The sequence below is a fragment of the Fulmarus glacialis genome, unplaced genomic scaffold, assembly GCF_000690835.1.
Source record: "Fulmarus glacialis isolate BGI_N327 unplaced genomic scaffold, ASM69083v1 scaffold3376, whole genome shotgun sequence".
In the NCBI taxonomy this organism is placed as follows: domain Eukaryota; kingdom Metazoa; phylum Chordata; class Aves; order Procellariiformes; family Procellariidae; genus Fulmarus; species Fulmarus glacialis.
The window spans coordinates 240-20,538 of record NW_009216049.1 but is presented as its reverse complement, the minus strand read 5'-3'; the positions used below and the strand labels follow the sequence as shown (position 1 = coordinate 20,538).

The 20,299-nt window shown below is 40.2% G+C and overlaps 1 protein-coding gene across 2 annotated transcripts in view; it reads right to left on the bottom strand.

Moving 5' to 3' along the window:
- P4HA2 (prolyl 4-hydroxylase, alpha polypeptide II) overlaps positions 1 to 19,496 on the bottom strand; it is a 29,764-nt gene extending 10,268 nt beyond the window's left edge. The window contains exons 1-8 of one of the 2 annotated variants that reach the window (XM_009579135.1): positions 19,348 to 19,496; positions 12,191 to 12,283; positions 10,346 to 10,442; positions 8,024 to 8,175; positions 6,414 to 6,551; positions 4,927 to 5,166; positions 2,975 to 3,186; positions 2,010 to 2,186 (exon numbers count right to left, since the gene is read on the bottom strand). In XM_009579135.1, the coding sequence (XP_009577430.1) occupies positions 2,010 to 2,186; positions 2,975 to 3,186; positions 4,927 to 5,166; positions 6,414 to 6,551; positions 8,024 to 8,175; positions 10,346 to 10,442; positions 12,191 to 12,272 (1,098 nt within the window). In that variant the 5' untranslated portion in view covers positions 12,273 to 12,283; positions 19,348 to 19,496. Of the gene's footprint in view, positions 1 to 2,009; positions 2,187 to 2,974; positions 3,187 to 4,926; positions 5,167 to 6,413; positions 6,552 to 8,023; positions 8,176 to 10,345; positions 10,443 to 12,190; positions 12,296 to 19,347 lie in introns of those variants that run through there. The other variant, XM_009579136.1, reaches the window with a different exon arrangement.
- Between the last annotated feature and the right edge of the window lie 803 nt (positions 19,497 to 20,299).

Below are 20,299 nucleotides of genomic sequence, written 5' to 3'. Positions count from 1 at the left end.
CCTACAAAACAAGAAAATATTGGCAAGTGTAAACTGCAGATAATATTAAAGTGCTTGGACCCAAAAGTAGAAATTTCTTGCAAATGCATTTTAGAACAAAGGAAGTGCTCATCATTCTGAGCCCAAAACTAACATACTACTTCAGAGTTCTGTCTGAAAGCTTCCATGATTACTAAACTAAAATTTCCTGGCTGAAATTAAGCTATATTTATTAAGGACCATCTCATCACAGGACTTGCATTTTCCATTCTTTCAGCAGTACCGCAGAATTTAAAGCTATTCCTGCAACTGAGCTATAGACAGATTTAGAAAAAATAAGTTTAAGAAAATAGTTGCTTTTTTTTTAATTTAAAACTTTCACCTGAATCTTAAGACTACAATATTTACCTACTCTTACAGGGACTGATCCCAGTTCTACACTACATAGCTTATATGAAGAATTCCTCTGACATTAGTAACATAAGAAAAACTCAGTGAGCAAGACTTAAGACTTTCCCTAAAACTTTGAACCTTATGTTCAGCTTTGAACAAAATGGGAAAACCGAACAAAAAAACTAATAGCTGCCTTATTTAGAATGTGCTTAATTTGAGAAAATAGATTAAGTGATATGCTCTATTTGAATGTTTCCATTTTATCTGAAGCTCTTGAAGTTTTATAGTATGATGTAATAAGAAAAAGTCTCCATTTATGGAGGTGAGAGTCCTCATCGAGACAGGAGTGTTCTGCCAACACTCCCATAGCTGACTGGTAGTCATAGAAGTTCAGCTTCACAAACATCCCAAGTTATTAATGTTCTTAGGAAGCACCAGTTTCTCAGTCTGTTTCTAACTAGATGTTTATGTTTACATTTAAAAACACATACAGAAGGGTAATTCTTGACTGGAATTTTAGTACCACATTTCATAGCAGTAGCTAGAAGGGTGCTAAAATGAATGCATTTATAAAAACAGAAATGTTTAGTTTTACATGCTTGTCAGACCTGACAGAAAACTAAGGTGTAGCATCTACCGCTGACCTCACACTGCCATACTTTTTTTTGCCAAAAAGGAAACAGTCAGGAAATTCTACCTCCAGAAAAATCAGACAAGGTAATTATTAGCTTTGCATTAGGTAGCTGCTTTTTTATTGTGTGCAGAGTCACTAGAATTCACACCACGGGTTACAGGTATTGCATCAAAGCTAGGGCTCTCACTCAAAGCTGCTGCCTTTGAGTTGGATCTACATCTAGCACACTGAAGCTGTCACAACTGTTTCTCTGCTGCCCAACAGACAGTTATCTAGGTGGAAAATGATACTGCATTGTGCCTTCATCCTTCCAAGTATTCCAACCTTCCCAAGTCCCAGATTGGGAATTACTTAAGAGCACAAATGATTTCTCCACCCTGTGTTAACTGTATCACATTATTCCCAATGAGCTGTGTGTGGCCTCAGGAGAACACTGCAGTTCCACTCATGGATGCACCACGGCATCTAAAGCGCCTGCCTCTGTGCCAATCTAGACTATGGTTTAAAACAGAAACAGTGGATTCCAGGTTACCCGAAGCAAAAAACCAAACCTCTAGATATTCTTCCAGCACAACTTAAAAAAAAACCAAACATTGTTTCTTCCCACTTCTCTTGGGATTTGGGCTTTTTAAATTTTGTTTTGAAGTTTGGCTCCATTTCAAAAGGCAGACTTAAGGTATATTGGACAGCTACTCCTAGCACTGTAAGCCAGTCAGTCATCTACCTTTTCAGGTCTAGTCCCTAGTTTCCTAAAAGGTTTCTAAGCCATTTACTGAGAACTTCGCATAATTAAGTGCAACAAGGCATAAATACCTTCAGGAGCCTGGGCTTTACGGTCCTACATCACCAGGCAGTTTCGAAATCATTCCCTTTAGGCTCACAGCTGCAGTGTATCATCTGTAGTATGAAACCAGACCTTTCAAATCCTTCACCTAGTCTTTGCTAACAGAGATTAAAGCACGGAATTAGCAGTCATTAGTGAGATGGAAGAGGGGAAACTTACCCTTGGCTTAGCCAGTTGTTTAATTTTCTCAATTTCTTCATCAGACATGACATCATAGTATCGTACAATATGAGGGCTATCCCATTCATCTTCTTCCTTAAAGGGAGCTATGAGCAGATGAGGGTTTCTGTTTCCATCATGGTATCTACAAAACATCCTTTTCTGTCTTCGAGGTGTCTGAAACAAAACACCAAATAAAACATCATTTGCTCAACCACTTTTCATGAACTTAAAACAGGCAAGACAAAAAAGAAAATGAGCTTCATTCCACAAACACTATAAAAGCCATCAGCTGACTAGCAAATTTAAGAGGTAAGCATGAGTGATTCTGCAATTTACTGCAAATAAAAAACAATATATGCCACTCAGATACCACTGAGCAACATCTGAAACACTAACCTTTAGGAGAACTAAATCATAATAGGTTACAGATTAAGCAAATAACTACACAAGCAGCAAGCTGTAAAAAAAAGTCTGGTTCTTATAATTAAGACTATGCAGATGGAATAAATTGATTCCTTTTCCTGCACTGAGAATTAAAGCCATGTTTGTTGAGAGGTACTGGAGACTGGTTGGTCAAAATAGTCACCCCAGAAGGACATGTCTTTAAGATGCAAAAGAGGAAGGAATAATGTGATTCTGTTATGTGTGGCAAAGCATAACCAGCTCTCAGTGGAAAAAGCCTCCTAGTATATCTGTACAGCCAGCATTTGAAATGGCTGAGTAGACAGACTGAGGAGAACCAATTTTCAACAACCTTAAAGAGGTACAGTTAAGAGCTATTTTTCTGTCTAGGCTTAACAGCTAAAGATAGAGAGGCCAAGACATAAGGCACAAATCTCAGCCTGGACAGAACTACATTTAAAAATATAGCTTCACAGAAGGAAAAACTTAACATGTCCCACCAAGCTTGATCACCCTTATGCAAAGGCAGCACAGTCAGGAAATTCTTGCCTTTCTCTTACCATTTTTACCCCTTCACCTCTGCAAAGGGCCTCATAGATATCACGTTCCGGCAAGTAGTCAAGAGGCCTCTCATAGGCACCACTTTGCACCGCTGGTTCTGTCGTTGTCATGGTCTTGTTTATTGACTTCTCTTTCTCCTTCTCTCCTCTCTCCTTCTCCAGCAACTTCTCAAAGTACCGCAGATTACTGCCTGCTCTCTCATGAGTACTGTCTTCATTGGGAGAAAAACAGATAGAACCAGTGATTTACGCAATCTCAGGAACTATTAATACAAACAAGTCTTCGTATCGAGACAGCAGTAACTCTCCCCTTCTTAGAGCATTATCAGGCAACCGAAGGCATTGGCTCCAGTCTGCACTGAAAACCAGCACTGGGAAGTTTGTGTCTTTGCAGAGGGAAGGTAGGCATAGTCTGCAAAAGAATCTTTTCCGGAAGGAGTTGTCACAAAATTTGTACTCCAAGAAGAAAAAAGAGTAGAAGTTTTTGGTCTTCACATCCCTTCTTTTCTCTCAACTTCTCTGCCCAGTTCTAAGATAAGCAGATCATAGAGCTCATCAGAAGAATCAAGCTAGTCTACTTGTTGCACCACTCCTCTCCACCATGCTTCTCATCCGCACTGCACAAGCATGCTTTAACCAAGGACTGCGGTGGAGTCCCAGCCACAGACTTCAGTCCCAAAGACTTCCTCCAAAGTCAGGAAGCTCAGAGGTATGAGTTACCACTAACAGCCCACCTACAGCATCCATCTCTAGATGTTTGTAACAGGTTTATATGAGCGGTATCCTGGATCACTAGCATCATTGGACCTATCATTAGTGATTTATTAGTGATGTTGGTATGAATCAATAAACGTCATCAATAGATCTTTACCCAGCATAACTAAGAAGGAACAATTCCCTCTTCACCAATGTTTCTGGACGCTAGCACCTAGAACAGTTTCTTTCCCTTCTGGCTCTCCCAAGCTTATTGTGTTTATCTTATGGAACTAACCCAGAAGGCCACTGATGTAACCACTCATTAGAGCATAGGCTAATAGTGGCCAGATAAGGAAGTTGAGGCCAGAGCAGAGGAAGCTGCTGCTCCCAAAGGGGACTGCCAAGTCTGTTCCACTGTTTGGTGCTGATAAGGATTTGCATTCTGCTATCAGTGCTAAACCCTATTGCAGAGGGAGCTAGATTCAACACATATTCATATTCTTGTAAATTTTAATTTATGAATTCCAATGTCTGCAGAAATTAGACTGATACATATTTTTTAATAGAAAGGCTTCACCCACGCTCAGGATGCAGCTAACATCTAAACTAAGAACCACAGCAGATTAAAAAAACATACAAATACATAACACAGTAGATGTTAACACTAATTGGGGAGGATAAACCTTTCCAATGCAGGAAGTAGGCAAAGTTAGATAGGAAGCAATGCTTATTTGCTTACTCAAGAGAAAGCTAGAAACAGACCAGAGATAAAAGGAGGTTTTAAGAAACTCAATCTGTTCTGAATATTCAGAAATAAATACTTTAAGATCTCAGGCAAAGTATTCTTCTGGCATCAAAGAGTACCTGCACTGAGGAATAGAAAGGAATATGTGAAGTCAGTAGGACTTTACAGAAGATATAGCACTGCCTAAGTCCATGGTAGCCTTGACCTCCACTTGATCCAGGCTTTAACCATTACCAAACACAACATCTCAATACACTGAAGCAAAGCACACAGGTACTGCAATCAGACAAACATTGGGTCTTTGGGTAATAACAGCATGGACTAAGATAGCTTGTTAAAGATACTTCGTGTATAAGTAAGCTGGTTTTTCTTCCAGGACCTATGTTTATTACAAGTCATCTGGCAGGATATCCTTCCAGTCAGCTCACCAATATGTATGGGCCATGACTGTTCTGGGCTCTGTTGCCAACAACACTCCCCAGCACTAGAATAGCAGGTTTTTTGTTCTTACCAAGGGATATCAGACGTCTGGTAAGCTCCATGGCTCTGTGTAAATCCCCAAACTGGAAAACAGCATAGCTGAGATAATCTAGGATCTCCACTTTGCTGACTGTTGTATCCTCCCCCTCATCGTGTTGTTTTAAGGCTTGTTCCATCCAGAGTACTGTGTGATAGTAGTCTCCATCATTGTAAGCAGTCTTGCCCATACCAAAGCAGTCACCTACTGTCAAAGTGGATCTATATTTTGTTCCTAAAAACAAAAAGATAGCTTTAAGCAATCTACACAGATGCACCTTTGCCTTCAAATACATGGGGCACATTGAGGAATATCTGTAAATACATGCTTTTATCATCCAAAAAGGCTTCTAAAAGACAATGCTTTGACAATATTTTAGGTTCTGTACCAAATTGATCACCTTCAGAATTAAAGATTACGTTCTATCATAATTCTGTGGCATTAATTCCTTTGGAAACCAAGAGAAGTTTAACATAGAAATTACAGTGTTAAGCTATTGTGTTTTCTGTTGTAGGCAAAGGCAGAGCACACTAACAGCTTAAAAGATTTTACTGAACCTACAAGTTAACACTGTTAGATGATCAGAGAAGCCTGACTATATGCAGAGCTAGGTTCTTTGCTATTTACTGGAGATGTATATTTGTGCATAAGCAAGCTGATTGTTATTTAGACAAACTGGGTATCCATTTGACTGTAACCGTGCACTGATTTCCAGTTGCTCCAGCTCAGCAGATGCACAGATAAGACTTAAAATTAAGTTCATTGTTAATAACCTACATATAATAACTAAAACTGTTTTGTCAACTCATCTAGCCACACTAAAGAAGCCTATTCAGTTTGTAAACAATGTGTTGCAACCAGTTTCAGTAAGTCTCTCATAAGCAGCAGCAACAAACATTTATCAGGACTCAGCTGCCAAAACACTGAAGCATCCCAATCTATATACTTTCCAAAACCTCTCTGTGGCAAAAACTGTTAGTCCCCATTTCACAGAAAGAACGGGAGCAAAGTGATTCAACCAAAGCCTCACTGGAAGACCACAGCAAACAAGAACAGAGCCAAGCTTTGTAAGAGCCATCAGAGCAATGAATTATGGAGCAGCTCCTTCCCTCGGTTCGTAAGTTATTGGGGACAGGAAGTACTAATGGCATTTGCTTACGCAGTAACCAGCACAAGAAAGTATGTCATCCTTTGTTGTTTTGGTATAGCAATTACAAAAATCAGCATTTTCTTTTAAAGTAATACTAATTTAAAAAATGCTACTTGAGCTGGTCACTGCAGACCATGGTGCTTTGGCTTGGGTGGGAACCACCTCAAGGTTGTTCTCAAAGTGCTGAAGTAGGTATGTCCTCAAGCATCTAAGCCACATGGACTTTCAGCACCATGGTTCTTCCTCACTATTGAAAAAGTATTTTTGGAGAGAGTTTAAAGATGTTACCACTTCCCTCCTTTTGAAGCAGAGAAGACCTTTGTGTGCTTACCTGGTAAGTTTCCTCGAGAGAGAGTTTCAGGATCCAGTTTGTATGTGTCCTGCAGGCGCATCAGAGCCTTCGCAGCTCCAGTCTCATCTTCTTCAGTTGGAAAAAACTGACGCTGAATTGTAAGATTTGCAATAAAGCCTTTGCAGTAAAAGGGAAAGATGTTACTCCCAGAGTTTGTATAAGTATCAGTGCTAGATTAACACAGAAGAGGAAACATCTGCTTTGTTTTGGGAATTGAGATTCAAATAATCCTGGTTTAAAGCCTCTTATTAGGCTCTCAAGTTACAAAAACATTGTTTTCTGTCTCATTTTAAGAAATACAGCTCACGAGCAAGAGATAAAGGATAAATAACTAAAACCCTCTGTTTTCTTGTGCCACACAATTACAAAAGTACAATGTGAATCTCATGATCTTCATTCTACTGTAATGCCTCCTTCTAGCATGAAAACTTAATAGCTTTCATCAGTTCTCACGCAATATCCACAGAGACAACTACAGATCATAGTACCGGACAATATTTCAGACTCTTGTACTCCAACCTGTAAAGCCATGACAGCTTTTCAAATCTCAGCTCAAGGGACAGAAACCCTGATCCAGGATCCCCTAAGCAGGGGTAGGTCCTTACTCAGTAAGAGGCTTTTAAACCTGACAAGTAAAAACAGGTGACATTTAGAAATATTTAAGTAGTGCATTTAATTCCATATCAAGTCTGTACAGCAGGTTCGTTGGGCAGAAGTGGGGGCAATCAACTGAAGGAAAACCCAGCCATTTCTAGTAATGCAGCAAGCAGAACTGAAAGGGAATGACAGAAGTACTCAATAGAATCGAGTATTTTATTTCCATCTAGGATGACTATTCCAAAAGGCAATAAAAATCTTGGCTGGAAAAAGCTTCCAAGTACCTAAACTTTAGCATATGCTGAGTAGAAAGGGAAAACATGCAATGTTCTGCCTGAAAAACATAGCCTCTTCTCCCTTACTGTTAAGGAGTCCAGTAAAAATAAACCTGCATTTAAAAAAAAAGCAAGCTATGGAAGCAAATTCAGGCAGACACTTTGACAATGTGATGCAAAAGCAAAGATTAGTACTGGAAAGATTTGATACAGAAGGATAGGTTTACAGATAGTAATTGTATATTATCCTGTTATCATCAGACTGACCACAACATCTGCCAACTCTTAATGCTGGGGCTGATATTAATTCCTTCACCAATTCAGTATAGGTCTCATTTTGATTCTTAAATCTTATCTACTGATCAACATAGTCAAAAAACAATGATCGCCAAGAGAAGCAGCAGACTGGGAAAGCAGATGAGTAAGTTTTTATATAAAAGGAAATAAATCTCAAGACTAGGCAGCACAAGCCACACAAAATGTAACAGGTCTAAGGCAGGTAACAGTTTCTTTGAGTCTTGACAGGTGTGTTTCAGTGGCAAGTTTCACACACTTGGGTAACCAGTAAACAAGCAGCCAGTCATTTGTTTAAGTTTCAAACTTGGCAATAATATTTAAACCACAGCCAAGTTTGCAGCTTTCCAGAATAGAAGGAGGATAAGCAACGGTGTTCTAAGGCTACCTCCTACTGATATCTTCTCCCCTGTAACTCCTTACCATTTGTTGTGTCCTGAAGAACCAGGTTTTCCAATTCCAGCCAGTCAGTATTTAAACGCTTCACCAGTTTATATGCATTTACAGGATGTGCCAAATACCCTTCTGGATCAGAGGTTGATTTGCTAGTCAGTACATCCATTTTTTCAGCCCAGCTGGAACAAGAAGTGTACGCCTCAGTCTGAGAACAATTTATGAACGCATGTCTTCCTTTTTAAGTCATCCTAATTACACACAGCTAGAATCAATTTATTGCTGCTTTTGCCATCATAACTGGCTTTCAAGCTTTCAACTTCACAAGGATAAAGTGAAGTACAACTGATTTTTTTAATTAAAATAGTCTTTCTTTTAAAAGAATTTATTTCCCTGCTTACTATTTTAAACCTTACTACAGTGGGCCCACATCTCGCTTGCAATGAGTCTTAGCCATCAATTTTCAGCATACTGCACTTCAGAAAATAACGAGATATAGCACACAATCACTGTGAGTGTCACTTGTCTATCTTAGTAAAGATACAAGCAAAAATAAAACCCCAAGAGCTTTTTAGCTTTATGGAAACTAAACCATAAGCTTTGATTTTCAGACTGGAAACCCTCAGACAGTACAATGGCAGTGCTGTCAGTCACCTAGATGGCTCTCTTGGTCAGCTTCAAAGCAGTAGTGGGAAACTTCACCCTCTGTGTTACAGTACATTTGAACCGCCAACTACACTGCTGATGCTAAAGTGAGAATTTCTTCTGTTGCCCTTCATATTATCCCTTGACACAAACATCTGGCCACAAACATGTGTGTTCCTCTGTCAGTACTCAATAGGAAGAAAACACTCTGCCGAGATAAGCTCATAACTGAACATAAGAAATCCTCTTTGAGCCTATAATCTCAAAGTCAGTTAGCCATGAATGAACTATGGTTACAAACAATTTTACATAAACACAGGTAAATATTGTCAGGCTACCTGGCTTCTCCTCTATACTATGATGTTGCAACAGAACAAAAGTAAAATGGTTTTTCCAGAGATCCTTTGCAGGGATATCAGATTAACAACATCAATTAAGACCAGTCTCACCTGCACTCTTTTTAATTTAGACTTTCACTACTCCTAATATTTATTTTGCAAAATAGTAAATACTGTCAAGTTCTAGTCTCTTTATTCACATCACAATGCTTTTGAATCATAAACATATCTCTGGAACTAATAGACAAAATACTGAGAAGTATTACCATATTCAAATGATAAAATTTAGCACCTCTGTTACAAAGAACATGCCTCATACACTAGCAGTGTGCAAGGGCTCAAATATTGACACAGTGGTAGAATACTCTTGCTTACAAACACACCAAAATACAAGTCAACTGAAAATTTAACACATTAAAAAGCACTTGCATATGTCAGTCCATATGGAAAAAAGAAAAAAGTTTATACATAGATGGAACTGACATTCTCTTTAACAATACTTGAAGAGGAGATTGCTTTTCCTTAATAGGGCAGCTTTTAAGAAATGAACATGTGTATACAAGTGACAAGGGATTCATATCATTTCACTTACTCCATAGCCCCATCCCCACCCTACACCCCCAAAGGGAGATCAAACTGCCACACATAGCCTGGAGTTTACAAATTCTTTGGAAAGTATGGCTCTCAGCTATTCTGAACCTGGACCTCATTTAGACTATTCTAGTGTCACGCCCTATTAGATATTACTTTCAGCTAGATAAGTATTAACAGTCTAAGGGACACAGAAAATATCGGTTGTCAGCAAGAGCCTTTCAAGTGATCTAAGCAAACAGGATAATGTCCGAGATATGCTGTAGCCAGGTCAGCAACTGAAGAGAACGAGGCAGGAGACCTGTCCCTGAGAGCAAAGCCAACACGGGAAGGAAGCTGGGGATTTGGTGTGTGCTCCACTAAACAATGCAATTGGCACACTTTGCTGTTGTAAGCAGTGCTGATGCTGTGAAACAACAGGTAGCACAGAGCACTGACACCCAGAGGCATTTAACTCACATGGACGAGGCTCCTCTAACATGAGTGTCTTTCCATAGGAGCACTGTGATGGTACAAGGACAGGGAAAAGTGGGAAGAGCCCAGCAGACAACAGTTTCTAAACAAGCAGACAAAGTCTAAACAATATCTGAAGCAAGGCCCCCTCTCTGCAGGTTTATGGGAATAAATTACAACCAAGTTAGTACCTGTGGTCTCACTGTGACTATCTACTGAGGAAATACTAACAAGATCTAGCAGCAAAGAGTGGTGACAGAAAGGTGTGGTGTAATTGAAGATGAGCCATTTTGTCACCCTTCATTATGCAAACCTCTCCCCCTACCTTTTAATCTGAGAGAGCTTGTTCTCTTCTGCTCGGATATATTCCTTTAAAGACTGCACCAGGTCTTTCTCTGCATAAATCAGGTCTGTCATTTGACCTAAAAACGGAGTATGAGCAAACGTTAATCAGACCTCAAAAAGTAACAATTTCCAACAGCACAGAAAACAGACCTTAGATGCTTTAGGGCTAGTAAAACCACCACAAAGAATAGACAAATTAAGGGTGTGCGCTTCAATGCCTATAAACCACAAAAGCTGCTATACATACAGGTCTGGCATTCAAATGCTTCAAGTGGCTTTTAAAATCCCAACTTCAATGGCCCATGTAGCTTCGCTGTGACCCTTCCACTGCCTCTGAATTACTTTTAGTATTACAATTGTATGCAAGACAATCAGAAAGGTTTGACATTAATACAGCTATTGAGTCAAAGCAACGAAAGATCCAAATATTTGCCAAAGCATCTGTTCTACATATGGATACAGATTAGGTCACACTAATAAATTATTAGTCTAACCATTGGCATCACTTAAAAATACAACTTTTCAATATGGGTTACTGTGGAAACACAACCTAATATTAAGTACAGAGGAATTTCAGACTAATATTTATAGACTGACACACACACACTCTCTCCTGATTAGTGTTAGTGGAAATTGCTAGTATGTCAATCCTAATTGCTATGACAAGCCTTGCTTTTCAAAGACCAAACACTGAAAGACCGGATGAGATTTATAAATGCAGCCACAGTTTTAGTTTCAGCATTCCAAAGTAATTATTAATGAGGCGTGATTAAGCAGATGGAAGTCAGCAGGCTCTGCTATTATGAGAGTTAGGAAAGGTTCAGGAATAGGCAAGTGTAAAGAAAAGGTGATCTTTCACAGTAACTTTGTACAAAAAGCTACTTAACTTAGGAAAAAAGAGAACCAAATAATACACATGTAGCTAAATACTGTTTAGCCAACTCCAGATCACAGGAGCATGTGCTGGGGGTTGGCAGTGAAACACCACTCTGCCTTGCTCTGGCTGAGCAGTTCCACACAGTGGTGCAAAATAAACCACCGGGAGTGTTGAGTTTTACCGTTCAGAAACATAGCTCCACTGAGCTCAAAGCATATTCTGGAGAACAGCCAGCTGTAGTTAATCAATCTCTATTACCCTTATGGGGGTAAATTCCCCACACTATTCCACAGGAAAACATTAGACCAAGTCACAGCAGAAAACTCAGTTTGTGCTTATTTTCAGGCTCTACCACAACCATACACGGTTATATCACAAGAACTAAATTGTCATAAAAATCAATTTATTTTCAGGATTTATAACAATGTGAATTCTTAAGGATTTACTCAGGTTTTATAAAACACGCATAATGTAAGGGGGATATTAATTTCTCCTTCTGATACCTAACTCCATTTTTTTGAGAAGACATGAGATTTCAAGCTCTGTGAAAGAAAATATTTCACATATTTATCACTTAAATTCTCTTCATAAATCATGAATTCAGGACTAAGCTTTTTAGCATAAGGTCTGTGCTGTGTTCAAGACTACAACAGGTGCACAATTCTTAGTAAAACACAGGTACTGTCTTATTTTACTGACAGAGCCCCCCAGAGAAACTTATATCATGTTGGACACAATGTGCTAAGTTACCCAACTGCAAACAAATTGCACCAATGCAAGACTTGCAATGCAGAATAGCATCAAGGATGCAGAAGAGTAGCTTTGCCCAATGCAGACAGTGTTCGATAGGGCCATCTGAAGAAAGCCATGTGCTTCAACTGTAAACTTTAACAGTTTTGGCAATCACATTAACCACTTCACAACATCATGCATTGGTTCTTTCCATACCTATGGAGGTGAAGAACTCTGCTTCTGTGTGCCAGATCAAGAAAATACAGATAAAGAATACCAACTGCAGCCAGGGCTTCATCTTCCAGATAGCTCAAACCTGTAACAAACTAAAAGGAAAAGGAGGAGTAAAAATGATTAACTTATTTGTGAGAAAAAAAAACCCAAGGCATTCATCTTCAGTCATTCACCCTCATGAAAATGATTTAGATCCTTGAAATACTGAATTCTAATCAGTAAAGCTTAAAAAAGTCTTCTTCAACCACAGAAGCTTACTTAACAGTATCAAATACTATCTGGTATACTCTTTGGGATTTACACAGAGGATGCTGCAGTCCATGGAAGGCCCACATGACAGAAGTAATGTAAGCAATAAATTTGTCCACAGAGACAGTGAGAACAAGATCTTCTGCACGGGGAGCTCAATGCCTTCTACTTCATGCATAATTATAGCTGGAAAATAGGAGAGTATACGAAGTTGTATTATACTCCAATAATAATAAAAGTCTAAATTAAATGGTCAGACTTGTAGCATGCTATGAAACTCAGTTATATAAAAACTGTCTAGAAATACAAACAGTGAGAAAGCCAAATAGAGAAATATAGCTTTTTGTAGCATGCAAGTGGCAGCAATGCTTGGAAAAGTTGAAAGTGAAATTTCCAGCTTTGCTTATTCAGGATGCATCATCCCAGCATATTGGCCTCTGGGCACAGCCCTCATGAATTCTGTATTTCAAAGGCTGTGCCAGCTTAGAAACCCAGCTCCTCGAGATGGAGGCTGAAAGCAGACTGTTACATTTTTAAGAGCACAGCCCACCGAGGGCATGGAAGGGAAAGCCAGTCTGAGCAGACAGGCAGACGAGGTAGTAGACAAGTGAAGTAACAGATGCAAGGTCTGTACAGAAGAGCCTCCTGGGACCTGTAATTCTCCTGGTAGATCTGATGGCCAGGACTGCCTCTTCCAGGGAATTTATGAGGAGCCTGCACTGCACTCGGATCAGCCTACAGCTCACTTCGGAGCTGCCTGTTCACCACAGCCACCCCTCACGTATGAGCACTGCTGCTCAGCAAACACCGAGCTCTCATAACACCCATGCACACAGTATCGAAAGGAAGATGACAGCTGTTCACCTTAACCCAAGAAGCAATTATTCTTTTTTCCTACCCATTGTAATGCGTAAACTGGTGGCTGGAAACGACCACTTGCAACCTGCTCTTACTCCAAATACATTAAACAACATGCAGCTATTTGGGGCAAAATGGAATCACTTAAATCTGATGAGAAAGAGGGATGGAGGGAGAAGGGAAGGGAAAATACATGGAACATCCTAAAATTTCAAGCAATGCAGCAAATGGGAAGGTATTAAAATAAGGTAATTCTGGGACAACTCTAGCCCATAGTTCCCTTGGGCTCCACATGCCTGCCTGCACAACAGGAGACAGGAGATGGCAGGTGAGTATCGCCCTTTCCTTCTGGGTTTTTCAAGCCCACAGCATGATAGAAGCCCTCACCCTCAGTTGATCTCACCAGTGCCATAGACAAACACCAAACACACCATCAGCGATACTACCACCGCTAAGAACATTAGAAGTAGCTCTGTTCTCTGCAACATATTATCACATGGCAAGATGATTGTTTTCAAATTATCCTTTTGATTGCTTTAAAAGACTACATGAGGAATCAGAAACATTTGCCACAATGGTTTGCAAGCATGAGTAAGCAGGAAAACGTCTCACAGCATCATAAGTCGTCTCCTTTCCCTCTTCTGTTTCTCACCCCCCTGCAAACCGCATATTCCCAAACTGCTTGTTTAAGTGAGTTCCAAACTAGTACATGGGTAATCTGAGAATTGAGTAAAGCTGAATGAATAGTACCATGCAGAGGTCTGCCAATACTAAAAGCCACAATAAGTGATGTAGCAGAAAGCACAGCAAGGCAAGAGCACTTGGGAAGTACATTAATTTGGATATATTAAGCCATAATTGTCCATCTGCATAGTCTGTCATCGTTTCATGGAGTGGTTTTTTGGATGCACTACACAAAGCCCGGCAAAACAATTACAAGGGAATTTTCCAGTTAAAACAACACAACTCTTGCACCTCCCCACCATGTTCTCTCATGGCTAAGGATATCTGCCAAGAAGAACACTTACTACAGCTAGCAGCTTGTCTTTATAGCAGATCTTTAACAGCTTTGCCATCCTACTCAGATTTACTTGAGTCAATAAACAGAAACCTCAATAAACAGAGAAATCAGCTTTTGCTTGAACAAGCAAGACACCTGGCTGCAGGGTTTTAAAATTGTTTGTACACATTCTTTTCACAGCTGTTACTCAGAAAACCAGCACAAATAATGAGTTACAGGAGGCTGAACATAATGTTATAACCACATTCTTGGACAGCACAAGCATGTGTGCATAGACACACGTATGCATGCCCACCCCACCATAGCTAACCCATCTACTAACAAAGAGGGTAAGAGAGGCAGAAGGGACATTAACACCTCCTAGCTCAATAACTAAATTGAGGCAAATGTTTATAATGAGTTTTATTCAAACAGAGAATGGAAGAACTTAGTTGCACAGAAACATCAGATAAGAAGTCTGTGTAGGACAAATACTGCCTATGATACTGTCTATGTTCCTGGCTTTTTTGCAACAGCATCTTCAAATGACAAAGACATGCTGGACAGGTGAATTTAAGATTTCTTTTTATTTAAGTGAGAATGGTGACATTTCTCTGCAACAGATTGAGAAGGCTTGTGGCCTACAAGAACCTCCCCGTGCAGGAACCAAAAGCGGGCAGTTCACACTGCCCTGAGCTAGGGCTCCAAGACGGCCCAGGACAACAAGCGTACTGCCCTGGCTCGTCAGGCTGCATCAAGTGCCATCAGCCTAAGGTCATGTGTTCCTCGAAGATGAGCACTTACACCACTGCCTTACCTGAGAGACAGTTCTCACGGTAGTGAGAAGCTGTTCCAGCAACATTGGTAGAACTAAACTTCTCCGCATATAGTAACAGATACTTAATGCTTTGCTCCTTTCCTTCCCTTAAATGTGCCCAGCCAGCAAAGCTAAAAAGCCAACCAAATGGATATTGTACAAACACTTCTTTAGGACCTCAGAGAGTGCTGTCAGACTTCAGAGAGCACTGGCAGAACGAAAAAAAGGTTCTTCTAGACAAAATAGACCAGGACGGAATTTTTGTTCACAAGTTAAACTGAATTCTTTATTAAATAAGCTTTCTAAAAATTCTTAATCAAGAAGATATAAAAACATGGACCTGACCTATAAAAGAAAAGTTACTTGCACATCTACCAGGCTATCAGTTTCTCACCCACTCTGAATTTCATATCCAGTCATGGGGGATTCAAGCCAGCTCCCACACAAACCAAAGGGAGGTCAGAAGAGGAAACAAATACCTATTACTCATCCAGTCCCTTTAGGGCTCCCACTTCTGATCAAACTGATAGGCTACAGTCTCCTTTGTATGTCACAGGACAAGAGCATGATCCTCACAGAGCCTTCCTTTAGCAGCACATGTACCCACATATGCTGAAGCTAGAGGGACTAAAAAAACATGAACCCCTCTCTCCCCCTTCACCCCACAAAAGAGCCTCAGCAAGTCCCATTCAGTTGGCACAATGGTGTATAAGGGGACTTGATTTGTGTTCTGCAGCTTTTTTTAAAAGTGTAAAAGTAGTGGCACACATGATAGGCAACTGGAGATGTGAGTTGCACTATCTCATGGCTGATCATTCACTCCTGATACCAGTTTTCATTCCCAGATAAGGTATGCTCAGAAGAAAACAAGTCAGAAGAAACCCTTCAGTTGCCTGACAGCCTAACTAAAAACAGGGACTAACAAAAGCAGGTCCTTCATCCAGGCTCCAAATTTGTACAGTCTTATGGAGAAGAATTAAACGAAGTGGAACCGACAGAAGACCAGTCCATGTAATTTAAAGAATAAAAGTCACACCCCTTATCGTTGCTTATTATGGCAAATCAGGCCGGAGTGTGACTCTTGCTGTATTGTGAACTCTCATTTTGATCACATGAACTCCAGAAAAAACCCACAGTATTCTTCCACTCCACCACGTAGACATAATAGTGCTATCAGGCTTCTCCAGGGGAGGTATGGAACTGGGGTGGGATTTAGCTGCTCCAAACTGCCACCAGCAAGGTCACCTCTCTTTCCAAAGACTGGGGGGGAGGAAGTTTCACAGGGTTAATTTCAGCCCCTGTGAATGCATTTCTTTCTAAGTCTATATTTCAGTCTCCAGTCCACAAAACTCAGATGACATTACCTCCTAGCCACTCCAAGGTAGTTCACATTCAAGATAGCGATGCAGTTGGATAACAGCTAAAACAGGTATAACAGATAGCTTAAAAGTGAAGAGAAAGCACTAAGTGCGCAATACTTCATTGATCCATATGAAATTACAGTCAAAAACCTGCGTACCATCACTGGTCAGCAGGCTGCCAACTCGCTGCTTCAGAATGTTGTTGTATTGAGCACAGATCAATGCAGAAGTCACTGCTCTGTCAATATCTTTGATCATCAGCCATTCTCCACAATATGTTTCCTTCATGACAAATTTTAATTACTCCTAACAGATCTAGTTTTTGATTTCTTCCGGGTTTGGTTTTTTCCCCCCAGAGCACACAGCAATGGTTTCTTCCACACAATTAGGACAGACTATTATTCCCTGGTTTGATTCCATTCCTACAGACCTATACCCACACTTCGCTACAGGGGGATAAAGTTTGTGAGACAAAGTATCATGACTAGATACTGTCAAAATCTGACTAATATACCATTTTTCTGAATCATCACAATGCAACAACTTACAAGCTGATGATACAAATAGGGTTACAGCCTGTCTCCTCTTCTGTGCCTGCCTATGCTACTAAAGACACCTGGCAAAATGACTGCTAAAATAGCTGCTTCCACATTGTATCTAAATTTAAAGTATCATGGTGAAATCTAACAAGCAAATCACTACTCCAAAGTCACCTCAGGCCACAGATGGGTTCTTGGTGCATATACAGTTGAGGCCCACATGCCAGGCTCTGAAGAATGGTCCCTCCTCAAACAGCAATTTGAGGTTGGACTCTTGGATGAGACAGGTTTGTTTAGGATCTCTCCAAAGGCCAGTGCCTTCCACCCACTGTCTTATTGCTTGCAGACACAGCAAGAAGTACTGAACTGACTGCGCAGCTGGCTTCATCTCCTTTCCCCTCCACAAACAATTGAGCTTCAAAAGCAGGCAACAACTTGTTATCAGTATTGATGGCTGTAGATAATGCTAATTATATTTAAGTGGAAAATAGTACAAACAAAAAACTGCAAGATTGCTTACATACTTATTTAGAGCCAAAAGATGGGCTGAATTGTAAACAGATTTTCAAGATGTTGCCAAGGAAGAGTTTCTCTCAATACCTCTATAAGAAAAGCAGCCATAAAAAACATCCAGCTTGTAGCAGTATTTCAAGTCTTGCAGATTAGGCCTGACACATTAGCCAGGAGATGCCTGGCACATTATAGCAGCTATAAAACTATTTTAAAATTATTAAATAGTAAGGAAACATTAACTTCATCCTAAGAAAGCAAACCTTCACCATTGGCTGAAGACTTTGAAACAAGTAATTCAGGGCCAAAATTCATTATCCACATGAACTCAGACGCTCCAGCATTCAGCCACTCCTCTGACCCAAAGAACTTTGGATTTAAACGCCTGTCAGCGCCCCACCCAGACCGCACTGTCATATCTTGAACATTATGTCAGGATTCACGACACTGCCAGTGCAGCATGCAGTTAGTTACCTCGCTACAAATAGCTAGTTCTCAGTCATACCCAGGGAGATGTGAAAGGCATTGCTCCCTTTCAACATTAGGTGCCTCCTCGCAAGTGAGTTCTCTGCTCCCTTCATCATCAGATAACTGCTTCCCAGCTCCTTCCTCCAGTACATGTTGGATTTACTGCTCAAAACAGCTTATGCCAACACCACTACCTTTCTTGCCAAAGGGCTTAACGTGCATCTGAAAACAATTATAATTGCCTAGCAAATAATACAACATGATTGCATTGTATTTTTCAAGGCAAGCCAAAAGAAAAAGAGGAAAAGCTGTTCATTTGCACACATTAACAAGGATACAGTACATTCATGCAAAACTGCATACATTTCTTCTACTATAGAATGGCTTGTGTTACCCTTCGTTACAATAACCCTAGAAACTATAAGAATTTTGATTAGCTCCCAACAGTTTTTTTTTTAAAAACCATAGCAAAGAATCTTGCTTCCACACTCCAGCAGGCAAGAAAATTCATGCTAGTCTAATGCACAGCATTAGTCTGCTTGCATCTCACTCCACAGCGTCTGCAAGCTCATCCCAGATAAAGCAGACTAGAGTCAAATCCCACACTGGTAGTGAAGACAGCAAGATTGCATGCTCCTTTTCCATTAGAGCTTATTTTTCAGCGCTAAAATTTAGACTGCATTTCACTGTGCAAAGCCCATAATTTCAGTATATTATGATACTTAACATAACCTTCCATATGCTCATACAGCATTAAAAAGAACTTCCTGTTCAGAAAGAAGGGGTTTTCTATATAAAAATGGTCTACCATCAGTGAACTGTTTCTTTCAATTAATATCAGCAATTTAATTAAAATCAGACATTATTTCAGAGGCATGGGGTTGACTCTGTTCTAAGATCACCCCAGAACATGCCCCCTACCATACTCCATATTCTCATTTCTCAGACATACAGAAAACCATACACAAAAATCAGAACTAGTCATAGGAAAAATATCTATGTTTACAGCTAGCTTCTTTGGATGTTCGCCAATATGCACAGCATGGAAATTATAAACAGACTGGATTCCTGACTTAAACCTAGAATGAAAAACTTCTTATACTAAATGGTAAATCATGCTCCCCCTGCTGTTACTGTCTTTGAAATACATAATCATACTCTGGGTTCGTAGTTCCTGCATTGCGAAGAGCTACATTAAAAAAATGGAATCTCAAGAAATTATGGCATAAACAAGAAGTAAAATTATTGTCTGTTAGTGTCATAGCAATGCCAATTTACAACTGTAGAATAACATTCTGCCTATAAAATACGAGTGGCTATATATATTTACAACATACCTGTGGGATTATTTCCTAGGTCCTTAATGCCAGAAAGCTGAAGTATTACCCTGGTGAAGACAGCTGTGGTGGCCTTTCAGCTCAGCTTCACCCTCACAGAGCACCTATGAAATTAAGGGGCAAGAGGTTTTATTACAAAAATGTCTTCTGGGAAAGCCCACCTACAGTACTTACTATTGAGGAACAGGGGTGATTACTGGCTAGGAATACCAAACACCACAAAGCCAGACAGCTCCAAACACAGTCTTTATTTACACATCCTCTTTCCTCCTTGCTCCCAGGTTATAAGGGCATTCTTTGCTGCTTGAAAGAAAATTATTCCTGTCTGGTCAAAAGCATATTTTGCATTACTGTGACATAGCAAGTTATTGTACCCCAGCTGAACTGTGATAATACTCTAGACAGTGCCTTTAGCTTTCACACCAGCCTGCCCTCCACTGCGTTGGCACAACCCTTTTCCACCAAGGCTTCAATTACTGCATCGTACCAGTCACGCACGACTGTCTGTGCTCTCCTGGCTTATCCACAGCTTGGCAGCACATCTGTTTGCTTTGACAAAAATAAGGACAAGCATTTTTTGGAAAACAAATCTCAGGTAAAACCAAAATGAGACAGGAGTAGAACAAGCAGGTTTTGAACACCTTTGTGAAGCTTAAGACATCATTTGCTCCTTCTCGAAGCTATGGCAGGCTGGAAGCGCACATACAGGCAGTTAACACAGCTGACACACTGTAATCTTTTTAAGTTCTGTGGTAACATCAATCATATCTAAACCCAAAGTGCAAGGAAAAGGGGAATCAGCCCTTCCACTTCTTTGGTAATCACGATACTCCTAACATGTTTACAAAAACCCGAAGATTTTTTTGAAATGTCATTTTCGGCTTTTTTCCCCCCAGCTAAGCGGCAATTCCCCGGCCGAGGCCGGCAGCAGGGAGGCAGGGCAGAGGCCGGC